We start from the raw sequence: 12500 nt of genomic DNA, 5'->3' as shown, positions 1-12500 counted from the left end.
CAGAACCTGTGAAATACTTAAACAATACAGGGCATGGTTTGCTTAGTTCTTGTAGTCGGAAAGAGCAATTATGGTCTGATCGAGCCATCTGCATTTGGACTGACTGAGTTAGCGTAATGAATAAACTATTAACAATGTCCAGACTACTGACAGTGGATACAAGGCTGATATGTTATCACCCAGACTACACAGTGTGTATATGGATAATATATGTAACAGTCAATCAACAGCAGGCGTGCATAATGAGCAATGTACCATCTGTTAATGAGAAATGTACCATCTGTTAACAGTCAAACATTTACAGCAGTTAACCGGTTTCAATGTGGCGTCTCTATTTTGGGCATGTCATTATGGGGCAACATTTTTCAAACATTTTCAATAATAGTGAAATGGCGAAAATAACATCTACTTGCTCAAAACATGTCGCAATCTGACATATAGTTAGCTCGTATATCTGCCATTTTTGCAGCGTGACACCTTCGTACGACGAAGTATACATTTCTTAAGTGGTTAAGGAAGAGAGGGCCAGAGCACAAGTATTTCATTGTATATATTACACACGATGACAATACAGTTGAACTGAACTGAACTGAACCGTACTGTAATAGAGCTGTGCTGTATTGAACTGGACTGGACTGGACTGAACTGGATTGAACTATACTGGACTGGCTGGACTGACTTAACTGGACTGGACTGGACTGGACTGGACTGGACTGGACTGGACTGGACTGGACTGGACTTGGTTGGTCTGATTAACCCTGAACACACCTCATTCAGGCCAGTAAATGCAGAGGGAACTAGAAAAAGTGCTCCTCGGCGCACAGGTCTCCGCCAGGGCAGGTAGGTTATTGTGGGCCAGCAATGTTGGGAATTCGCCAATCAGGATGGAATATGATATGAAACATCTTGATCGTCTTGATCACTTGACCATAGAGATGTGTACCGATTTGCGAGACGTTTGGAATACATTTGTAGGAGTAATATAAAAGATAATGTTTCGCAAAAATTGGCCCACATAAGTCGGCCTCCTGGTGGTGCTATAAAAGGCAGATGTGAAAAATGCAGGGAGTGCACATACAAAGTTTTACACAGATCAGTGGAGTTATAGGTACAAACACTAATCGGCCTGTTATAGCACCACCATGATGCTGATTAAAAACATTTTAGGTGGCATTTCTTCCTCGGCCTAGTGGGAATGTGTAAGCAAATTTTCACGGAAATCGCACGCTGTGTTCATGATTTCAGGGATTTTGTTTAAAACGGAGCATTCCTGCTAAATTTGGAGGCCAATCTTAGTCAATCAGGATGGAATATGGAAAATCTGAAAGACTCGTTTTGTTTAATGACTATAGAGATACTCTGTACCTACCGATTTGCGTGATGTTTGGACAAAATAGTACTGTGTCATCACTCACAGCCCACTGTAAAAAAAAAGTCCTCCTGGTGGCGCTAGAACAGGCCCATGTGAAAAAAATTGGGGCAGAGGTTCTGCTCTGGCATCCAGGGAGTGTGTGTGCACAATTTTGCTAAGCTAACGGTGCCGGAGATTAGCTGTTCACAGACAGACACACGGACGGACGGACAGACAGACAAGGTGCAAAACATAGTCTCGGCCGGCCTGGCGGAGACAAATATTAGAGCTATAGAGGGGTTTTACAAGGCAGGGCATTAGTAGTCGCCTGCATGTGATAGCGATCAACAGACCCACAATGCAAATATTGTCTTGGTCTATCTTAAGTTTTTAAACCCCATGCAAAGCAAAGCTGCTTGTAGTAAGTTCTGAATCCCTGTCATAGCATGTTGCAATGACATACGTATATGACTGACATAATGTTACAGGATTACGGTTACTCTGATACATTTTATCTCTGCAAAGACTAGCTCCGGCCTATTGTTTAATTCAGTCATAAAGATTACTATTTTGAGAAAATGCTCCAGCTGGGTGGTACAAGTCCCCAGGCAATATCAACTATTCTATACCAACATGCATACCCCCCGACATACACACTCCTACACACACACACACACACACGCACACGCACACGCACACGCACACGCACACGCACACGCACACGCACACGCACACGCACACGCACACGCACACAAAATGTAGTATAAGCACCCAGCTGTAATAGCGGGACCCAAATACCACACAAATAAGCGCAATTGTTAAATGGTGGAAATACTTCAAATTTTTAACAGTTGACTCTAAGTGTGTGTGTGTGTGTGTGTGTGTGTGTGTGTGTGTGTGTGTGTGTGTGTGTGTGTGTGTGTGTGTGTGTGTGTGTGTGTGTGTGTGTGTGTGTGTGTGTGTGTGTGTGTGTGTGTGTGTGTGTGTGTGTGTGTGTGTGTGCGTGCGTGCGTGCACTTGGAATACTATTACTTGTGAGGGACAAAATGTCCTCAAAGGAATAGTGGAATTTGGAAAATAGACCAACTTATTGGTCCTCAGAAGAGAGCGAAATTGCTCTTTTATGATTGAAAGCGTTTTTTAGAGTGAGTATTACAATTAGCGCATGTGCGAGCGTGTGTGCTTGAAAGAGAGAGAGAAGAGAGAGAGTAGGCTATTGCAACAGAGGGGGAAATAATGTGAAGCAACATGAATTATTGTCGTACAGCTGAAGAAATGCATTAGCAACGTAAATATTCCAGATGTTGAGGGAAGATAAGGGAACCTCTGCACAGCTGTGTTGGCTATATGAAGAAAAAGCTAAAGGCTTTCACAATCTACAGGAGAGGTGGGAGCACACAAGACAGTGGTGTCTGTTTCACAAGGTCTGCTTATGGAATGCAGACACCTTCGCTCCCACTCCCCTGGCATATCCAATGGCAGGACTCCTCTGATGTTGGCTAAATTAAAATGGAGAGGAATACTGAATAAGAAAAAAGTCTTTGAAATAAATTGGCTTACTGCGACCTCTTTTGAAACAAAGTTTTCTACTGCAGTCCTCAAACTTTTTCATGTGAAGTTGACATGTATTAGGCTGCGGACTCATATTTGAAAAGACGTTCTGTGCTTGTTGTTGTTAGGTTAGATTTAGAACATAACTCAGGACACAAAACACTGACTGATGTTCAAACCCGAAGTTCAGACACATAACAGTCCAGCCCTGACTGATTATGGCAGCATCACTCTCTTTCACTCTCAATCTTATTATATACAAAGGTAACAGGCTTAAATGAGTCTACTTTAGTTTAATTTAGATTATTTGAATTGTAAATAAGCCACAAATCCTTGTTGGTTAAAAAGCATATAAGGATAAAACACAATAAATATCCAGGAATTATTTCCACTGTGATCCTCTCACGAAAGAAGAAAAACAAAAAGGTGACAACCCTCGTGTGTTGCAGTCAGTTACAATAAATACAACTCATTTATATAACAAGACATCACATAATGACATTGTATGAAATATGATAAAATGAAACAGGATTAAATCAATTAAAATAAGATGTTAAATGTTCTCAAATTCTGTATCCAAGCTGTTCCATTGAGAAGCACCGGTGTAACTAATTAAAAGATCCCTCTTCCAACAAGACACACATTAGCTGTGCTGACTCTAGTGAAGATATTGTGTGCCTCCCTGACATATTTATAACCATTACTTATATGGTTATAAATGTATTCCATTGGTTTACTGGGGCCATTGTGTTATGAAATACCTTGAGGCCTGCTGGTGACGTGATCACCAATAGACTGGTCTTTTCTTTCCCTAATTACTGAAGGGGGAGTAAAGCGTTGGTTAATCATAAACACCCTCTGTACACTCACTGTAGCTGGTGGACTATCAACCTGTATTAAAGCCAGGCAAACAGCTTCACAAAACCGTGCACTTTGGACCGCCCGGGTTACAGTCAAGAAATTAGGAAAGAGGAGTAACTTTAAAAAACACTAGTTAAGTACAAATAGTCCTACGTATAATAAACATCAACTTCAACTTCATCTTTATTGTCACATCACAGGTTTACAGGAGTAAATTGATGACATTTGCTAAATTTGCAGTTGTCAGTAAAGGGGAAAATAATTGAGAGAAAGAACAAGCAAAACCGGTCAGAAGTGTCAAATATTCCTACTATGAGTACAGTGAATACATACATAAAGTAAGATGCATGGTTAAAGAAAAAAATGGCAATGACTCATGAGAACAATCAGATTGAAAAAACAGTCAGATTGAAAAAGGATTGCACGTTTTCTTCGAGTTCACCAGTCGACTTTGAGGCTTAACCAGGAGTTTGGTCAGGGGCAGGCTGAGCGGTGGACATTGCTCTTGTTTCTGTGTTATGTCAAATGTGTGTTTTATGTGTTGCATTGCATACATGGCTGCTGGGTCGCAAGACTAATTTCAATGTGGGCTGACAATAAAGTTTCGTATTGTATAAAAGAACAATAGAAATAATTAGCAACAGATGTAGAAACATCGTCCCTTTGTCTCATGTGCAGGTGAGACATCCTTTAGCAGCAGATACTAAGACATGTCAGTATAATGACTGATGAATTCTGTCAGCATAGAACCGCTGTGGCCCGTGAATGCATGTGAAAGGAGTGTGAACACAAGACTGCTCGGAAATCCCCAAGAGTTTGCACAAAAACGTGACAATGCTGCTTTATCCAAAGGTATTGCTGACCTGCAAACATTCTCCAACCGCTCTCCGGCGGTTGGAATTCCCTCATCCACGTGCCCCCACGATGCCATCTGGTCTCTCAAGTCTGATTAACACTTTGTCGTACGATTGGGTCCGGCAGTGAAAAAAGCAGATATACAAGCTCACAACGCGTCGCACATGCGACACGTTGTGAGCTTGTATATCTGCTTTTTTCACTGCACGACACCGTCGTAGGGCGGAGCATAGATTAGGGCAGAACTAAGACGTAGTCTGAGAATGTTTGAGGACTGAAACCTCATCACAAAGGAGACGTGTTTGCCTGACCCTGCCTCCACTCCTCCAATCTATCAGGGACCAGCTAGGGCCCAGTTTGTTCGGAGCCCAGATGACAGTGTTTGCTCTGCTTTATGGCCTTTCTGTTTGTTTTCAGCTCCACTGGAGCGCTGCGCCACTTGGTCTGTGCAGCACTCAAGTGCTGCCATGGTTGGGGTCACCAACCTGGGGTTAGGCCCACCCAGAATGCAATGCGTCAGCCAAGGGGAGATAAGAGATCTACTCGGGTGGTTTAGTGTGCAAGAACTCCTTGTTGCATGCACAAATGCTCACATGCACGCATGCAAACACGCACGCACACACACACACACACACACACACACACACACACACACACACACACACACACACACACACACACACACACACACACACACAAATGCAGGCACACTCACACACACACACACACACACACGCACGCACGCACGCACGCACGCACGCACGCACGCACGCACGCACGCACGCACGCACCGCACGCACGCACGCACGCACGCACGCACGCACGCACGCACGCACGCACGCACGCACGCACGCACGCACGCACGCACGCACGCACGCACGCACACACACACACACACACACACACACACACACACACACACACACACACACACACACACACAGACAGACAGACAGACATATACGCACCATTTACTGTGGCACTGAGATCCCTCATAAGATATCCAGATTTATGCCATTCAGATATTTTTGGTGCAACGCAGGTCAGTAGGAATCAAGAATTAAAAATCAAGAGGGTCTATTTGTCATGCAGGTACAAGCAGTGAAATGCTGGAGTGGATACAGAGTGGGTAATTACTGGTTTATTGAAGATTTGAATGTAGGGCAATGTAATATTTGAACAGTCTGATTGGTTTACTTCAGAGGATTGGCTTGAGAACCTATTGATCTAAGAATTCAAACAGAACTGTAATTTCCCATCTCCTTTGCACATACAGGTATAGTGTTTGTATTTGTTGAAGACAAGTATATTATTGTGTTAAATTAGTTTGCCATGTTGATGAATTGAATACATAGGACCACAATGGAAACAAGTCAGGACTTTTTTGTGTTATCTTTTTATTTATTTTTATTTTAGCATTTCTGACTAATAAAGTATTCAATCAGTCAATCAAATTGTTATTTCAAACAGGCTGCACTAGAAGCACTCACAAAAACTCGTTTATTTGATCTTCGTATTGATTATAGGTCTTAAACCACTACTTCAGCAGCAATCACTGCAATTCTACAGATGCACAACACCAAGTTGATCAAACCAAGGTGTTTGATTTATCCAAAGGTATAAACAATACTCTTCAGAACAGGTGCCCTCTTTATATTACATGCAAAGGTAGCCAACAACAGCCACAAAGCTATGATTAAATAAGCTAATAACACCTATAACTGTATGTTGGGGGGTATTAGTTCAGCCTACTACTTGTTGGAGTGACGGGTCACATGAGCCCTAGGGGGATGGGCACAGACTGTGTGTGTGTGTGTGTGTGTGTGTGTGTGTGTGTGTGTGTGTGTGTGTGTGTGTGTGTGTGTGTGTGTGTGTGTGTGTGTGTGTGTGTGTGTGTGTGTGTGTGTGTGTGTGTGTGTGTGTGTGTGTGTCTTTAAGAGTTTACTACCACACAGAACCCATACAGTCCAGTGTTGCCATGTCTGCTTATTATAAGCAACTTTGGGCTTGTTTTCTGTAAAGTTGTAAATATTGCTGGTAGCGGTTTTTTGAGCTTATTGTTTCTAAAGTGTAGTTGGCATTGTTTCACAATGTTTTCATTATCGTTCGAACCAGTGGTTCTCAAATATTCATGTCAAGGACCCCGAAATTAATATGTAGTTTTCTTGTCCCTAACACTGCCTCCCCCCCCACCCCACTGTTTACTGTTCATACTTTAGTTTTTCTGTTATCAATCTGTTTGTATGATGTTTTGCATAGTAGTGTATATCTGTCTGTCATTAAATGTCTCTATGAATTGAGTACAAAGGACCCCAATGGAAACAAGCCATAGGCTTTCTTGGGTTTTAAATCCTCTTAAGCTGACCTTGTATTGAACTGTACTTTCCTGTGCTTTTTTTTGCAAACGGCTAATAAAGTATTCAATCAATCAATCAATCAATCAATCAATCAATGATAATATTTTATACCAGAGACCCCCGTACCAGATTTGTGTTGTTAAAATGTTATAAAAATATTCCACATTTTGTTTTGAAGATTTTTGAAAATAGCAGATCTACAAGCTCACAACGCTGTGTTGTGAGCTTGTAGATCTGCAATTTCCATGTTTCAATGTATGCAGTAGGTTTAAAGTTTTCCTAGTCCTGGTTGCTTATTTCTCTCACAAAATCTGGCAACACTGCCCATTGGAACCACATTCACTCACACAACTGAAAGTTTGGAACTAGCCACAAGAAGAAGCGAGAGAAGCGGTGGACTGGGACAGACCGACCGATGGACTGGATGAATAGGAGAGATAGAGAGTCAGAGAGAGAGATCAACAGAACAGAATGAGAAGCAACAACGTGCCATCATGATGATCAACAGAACAGACACAGTTTGGCTACAATGAGTCGAGGAGGAGCTGATGTAGTTACATAGTATCGAGGACCTTATAGCAGCGCACGATCCTCATAGTGAAGAGAGAGGGGCTCTAACATTGTTCAATGGAAGGAAAACTTTGGTGGTTGGCATCGCTGGTGAAAAGCACAGATTTTCTAGGGGGGCATGAATGATCCACTCGATCCATGGTCCACTCGGTTCATGAGTGATCCACTCGATCCATGATCCACGACCCACTTGGTTCATGATCCACTTGGTTCATGATCCACTCGGTTCGGTGGCACTATTTCGATGAGCTTTTAAAAGTAGTAGAAACCGAGATCGACTTTAAAAGGACTATAAAGTATGGGCTCAGAACGCACGGGTTTTATTCACATTCACAAGCTGAACGGTCGCAAATGGCTCATCGAAATACAGCGAAAACAATAATAAAGAGGATAATATTATTGTTATTATTATGAACTGAACTCATGTGTCTCGGCTTTTTCCCCTTTTTGTCTCCCTGTGCTGTTCTTCGGTTTGTTTTTTTAAAGCCTTTTTTTGAAGTCTTTTGGAATGTTTGCTAGTCTCGTCCCTGGGGTTTCATTGGGGATCATAGTGCTGCTGCTGCTTAACACGGGACTACAGGGGTCACAGGGGTCAGAGCTCAGGGTCAGGGTGCGACTGACCGACGGGCTGGTCACCGAGGAGCTGCTGGAGGCGGACAGCGACAAGGACTCCATATCAGTGGAGTTCAAACAGGGAGATGGCACTCTGATCACCTTCATAGCAGACTTCAAACAGGTGAGGGGTGTGTGTGTGTGTGTGTGTGTGTGTGTGTGTGTGTGTGTGTGTGTGTGTGTGTGTGTGTGTGTGTGTGTGTGTGTGTGTGTGTGTGATGGAAGAAGTACTCACATGTCATCAAAATATACTTAAAGTGACAAAAGTACTCATTGAGCAGAATGTCCCATTTCACAACTTCAAAATGTATACAAATCTTTTGAAAATAGCAGATCTATAAGCTCACAGTAGATCTGCTATTTTCAAATAGCTGAAATGTATATAGGGCTGAAGTGGTTATTGTGTGTTTTGTAATAATAATCAAAATCTACAAAGGAACTAGTAACTCAAGTTTTCAAATAATTGTAGTGGAGTAAAAGTACAATATTTGCCTCTGAGATGTAGTGGAGTAGAAGTAAAAGTACTGAAAATTGGAAATACTCAAGTAAAGTAAAAATGCCTCAAAGTGGTACTTAAGTACAGTACTTGAGTATTATGTACTTAGTTACTTACGTGTGTGTGTGTGTGTGTGTGTGTGTGTGTGTGGGGGGGGGGGGTCCTGTTTGTTTTTAAGTGACTGTAGAATGTAATGGCCCATGGCTGTTGTTTTTGCCACCTATTTCTACATTCTAATAAAGTGGAGTCAATATAGACTCTGCTTTTTACTGCAGTGCTTCTCAACGTGGGGTCCGGGGACCCCCATGGGTCCTTGAAGCTGGGGTTCCAGGGGTCCCCTTTAAATTACTAATAGTAAATCTTCTTTAGTTAATATTAACGGTTAATAGGCTACTGTGCAATTAAGTACAACTAGAGAAAGTACAATGATGTACTATAACCTAGACAGTAAAGGGATTCTGGACCAAATGACAGACCACATCATCCCCAATCATGTCTCACAATAAAAATGCTCTTAGAATGGGGTCCCAGAGTAAAAAGTTATTTTTACTATTTACGTATTAAATGGGGGTCCATGGGCTAATGCATATCAAATTGTGTCCCTCAAGATAAAAAAAAGAAGGTTGATAGTCACTGTTTTACAGCAATGACATCACTCTGCATTTTGCAGTTCCATTTGGTCTGCACCAGGATTAGCCTTGGATGAAGACGGTCATCTGTCATAATGATATGACCATATAATATGTCATAATATAATATATGACAAGGCTGCACCAGGATGAGCTATCGATAAGCTTTCCTCAGCAAACCTAAGAAATGTTACCATGTTGGCAGAACTCTGCACTATGATGATTGCTTTTGCATGTGGGTGTTAAGATGGGCACCACAAGTAGCCTACTGGATAAGAGTAAATGCTTTCTCTTTATCAGTCTGACTTGGCACTAATATTGTGACTAACGTTTCATTCAGTACAATAGATCTATCTCAGAAGGAAATTCTAAAGCCTGTGAGGCAATGAGGCATGAATGATAGCCTGTTGGGGTTTATGGAGAATTGTTGCCTGTGGGCATGGATATGGTTCAAGGTTCACCTTATTTGTCCCTTTTAGGGAAATGTGTCTTGGACACACCAGCTGCCTGCCACATGAAAATGCATGCAATTAATAGTGCAGCCAGTAACATGCATTAGTTTTGCAAGTGCGTAACAAAATAACAGCAGACAGATGTAAGTACATTCGAAAATACATGCAACACACACAGCCCCTCCGGACCTACAGTATCTGAAGCCCAAAGAGAAGCTGCCCACCAACCTAGGATACATACGCTGAATCAGAACCAGCAACTCCCACATGAACACAAGTATAGCAGCTCAGACACACTATCTTGCCTTACCCCTTATCTCTAAACTTTTTTTTGTGAAAACTACATCGACAAGTTGTGATCTTGTACATCGGCTATTTTTTTCTTTTTTTTAAATGTTTTTAAAAATGGTATTTAAAAAAAGAGCCAAAAAGGTGTAGGCAAAACGGGTAAGGCAGTGTGCAAGATAGGGTCCTGCAGTAACTATTACATCTCCACAGTTAATAAGTGTGAGTGTCCAGAAGGGAGAGGGCATGGTCATTGTGTCCCCCAGAAATGGACCCCTAGTGACCCCATAGCCTCACTCACAACCCAAATACTCCTCACAGAGACGTGAGTGGCCATATTTAGCATTCTTCTAAAAGTGGTAGTGTGTGGATCAAGTATCACTCACTGGGTCCCCTCTGAACATTTTACTATCTCCTCCGTGATGGTCTGAAACCTGAGACGGTCTCCGTCTTCAACAATCACTACCTTAGTCGGAGACACCTAAATGCCTAAGTTATGCTCCGTCGCGGAACAGAAAATAGCAGATCTATAAGCTGACTACGCGCCGCGTTCGCGACACGCTATGAGCTTATACATCGGGTATTTACGGTCTGCGACACTGTCATACTACAAAGTTTTTGCCTCCCTGGATGGATGGAAGCAAACACCCAATCACAGACCGTGGTCGTCGTGGCACTCGGGAGACTGACGTTGCCGAAGGCATGTGTCTGTGATGGTTACCGTCACACTGCGGGCCGACAGGCTGGCGAGATGTAAAGGGGGGAGATTTACCAGGATTAAGTGGGCATGTCTGACCTTTTTGATCTGGACGTCTGCTTCACTAACCAAAACAGCTAATTTAGACTTGAAAGAGAAGAGGCCGTCAGGGCCAATCATTGGTGACACGCCAAGACAAAGACACGCCGGAGCTGCAGGGGAGCCACGGGGGGGGGGTTCTGAAGACTCAGAGGTTTTAGGGAAGTAGGCCATGATGTAGGGACGTCCGGCTTATACCGTCTCGCATGTGTAAAAACGCCCCTACAGATGGTTCGGGTTATTTGAATCAAGTCGTCTTAGATCACTTTGGTTTTCTGCTTCCTGATTTAGCCTATCAGTTCCACTCGCAGGCGTCTCTCTCTCGCTCTCTCGCTCTCTCGCTCTCTCTTTCCATTCCTCCATGTGGTTTTCATCCCAACTCTCGCAACAGTATCTCCAGGATTTATGGAAAGTTGGACGAACTGTGACTTCCAGCTGCCATGTGAAATTTACGATCCAGAGGAGCCATATGTGGGAAGAAGAGTGTTTAAACAGGGACGTCAAACAATGGGGGGGTCATAAAGTAGAGTAGCAGCCCGAGGAGGGCGGTAGGTGGGGTAGGTACTGTCTGGTAGGTGCTCTTATTGCACAGGTCGAGGGTCTTGTTGACGTTGTGATGTTTTGTTTCCTCCCCCTTAATCAGTCCTAGTCTGAACGTAGCCGCATTGGTTAAAATCACTTTCACCCTGGGGCGATCCGAGCCAAATGGTTAGGGCGCGTACGACATGGGCTCTAATGCCTGTCCCCGGTTCGATTCCCAGGCGGTCGGACCATTTGCTGCATGTCACTCACCTACTCTCTCTTTACCACTGTATATCAAATAAAAGCCCCCAAACAACTAACATTTTTCTCCCATAAAAATAGCCAATATGCAAGCTCAGAACAACTTTGAGAGCTTGTAGCTCCGCTATTTTAGAAAACCTTTGAATAGGGCTCGAGTGGTTAAAGCTGTGTGTTGCATTACATAGCCCGCCCCAAGAACAATAATTCTGCTGAATCATGTGAGATTTAGTTTTTCCAGGAATCTTATGTGTTTGATTGTTTTGTGCCACAGTCAAAGCACTTAACAGCAGGATGTATCCCTGACCCCTGAAAAGTACTTGATGGTAAAGAAAATAATGTGATTGGCATGGAGCTGCTCACGGTAGTACTGCTCACGGTAGTACAACATGTGTATAGTGAGCGTGAATCATCCAAAGTTTGCTGAGTTGCTCAATGCTCTGTGGCTTCCCGTATGGCCAGCTCATTGTCCGTGAGCAAATATGTAACGGCAGCAGACAAATCCGAAAAAGTGCTTCCCTTCCATTTGAAGTAGAGATTGGTTTTCCTCCCTCACTGGACACTAGTCTGTGGGAGGCATTGGTCACACACACACACACACACACACACACACACACACACACACACACACACACACACACACACACACACACACACACACACACACACACACACACACACACACACACACACACACACGGCTCTCAGACCTTGAACAGAACATAAACTCTTTTGGAGGATAATCAAATGGAAATGTCTCACATATTTGAGAGGTTTAACAAACGGCTATTGGGTCTCTACCTCTCCAGATGCAGCGACCTTTAGTCAGAGAGCTCTCTAATCATTCGTAAGAGCGTTGTGTGTGTGCGCTGGCTGGGTCGTAACGGCGTGGCATTTAGACCCCG

General features: G+C 43.1%; 1 protein-coding gene across 1 annotated transcript in view; it reads left to right on the top strand.

Moving 5' to 3' along the window:
* The first annotated feature begins 7357 nt into the window (after positions 1-7357).
* The window catches only part of oafa (OAF homolog a), a 37929-nt gene continuing 32786 nt past the window's right edge, over positions 7358-12500 (top strand). Inside the window, exon 1 of the mRNA XM_084064451.1 lies at positions 7358-8281. Within this exon, the coding sequence (XP_083920577.1) occupies positions 8054-8281 (228 nt within the window). The 5' untranslated portion in view covers positions 7358-8053. The remainder of the gene's footprint in view (positions 8282-12500) is intronic.

Source organism: Gymnoscopelus microlampas (assembly GCF_963454915.1).
Source record: "Gymnoscopelus microlampas genome assembly, chromosome: 8".
NCBI classification, from domain to species: Eukaryota; Metazoa; Chordata; class Actinopteri; order Myctophiformes; family Myctophidae; genus Gymnoscopelus; species Gymnoscopelus microlampas.
Note: the sequence above shows the minus strand (reverse complement) of the source record. Positions and strands in the feature narration are given on the sequence as shown.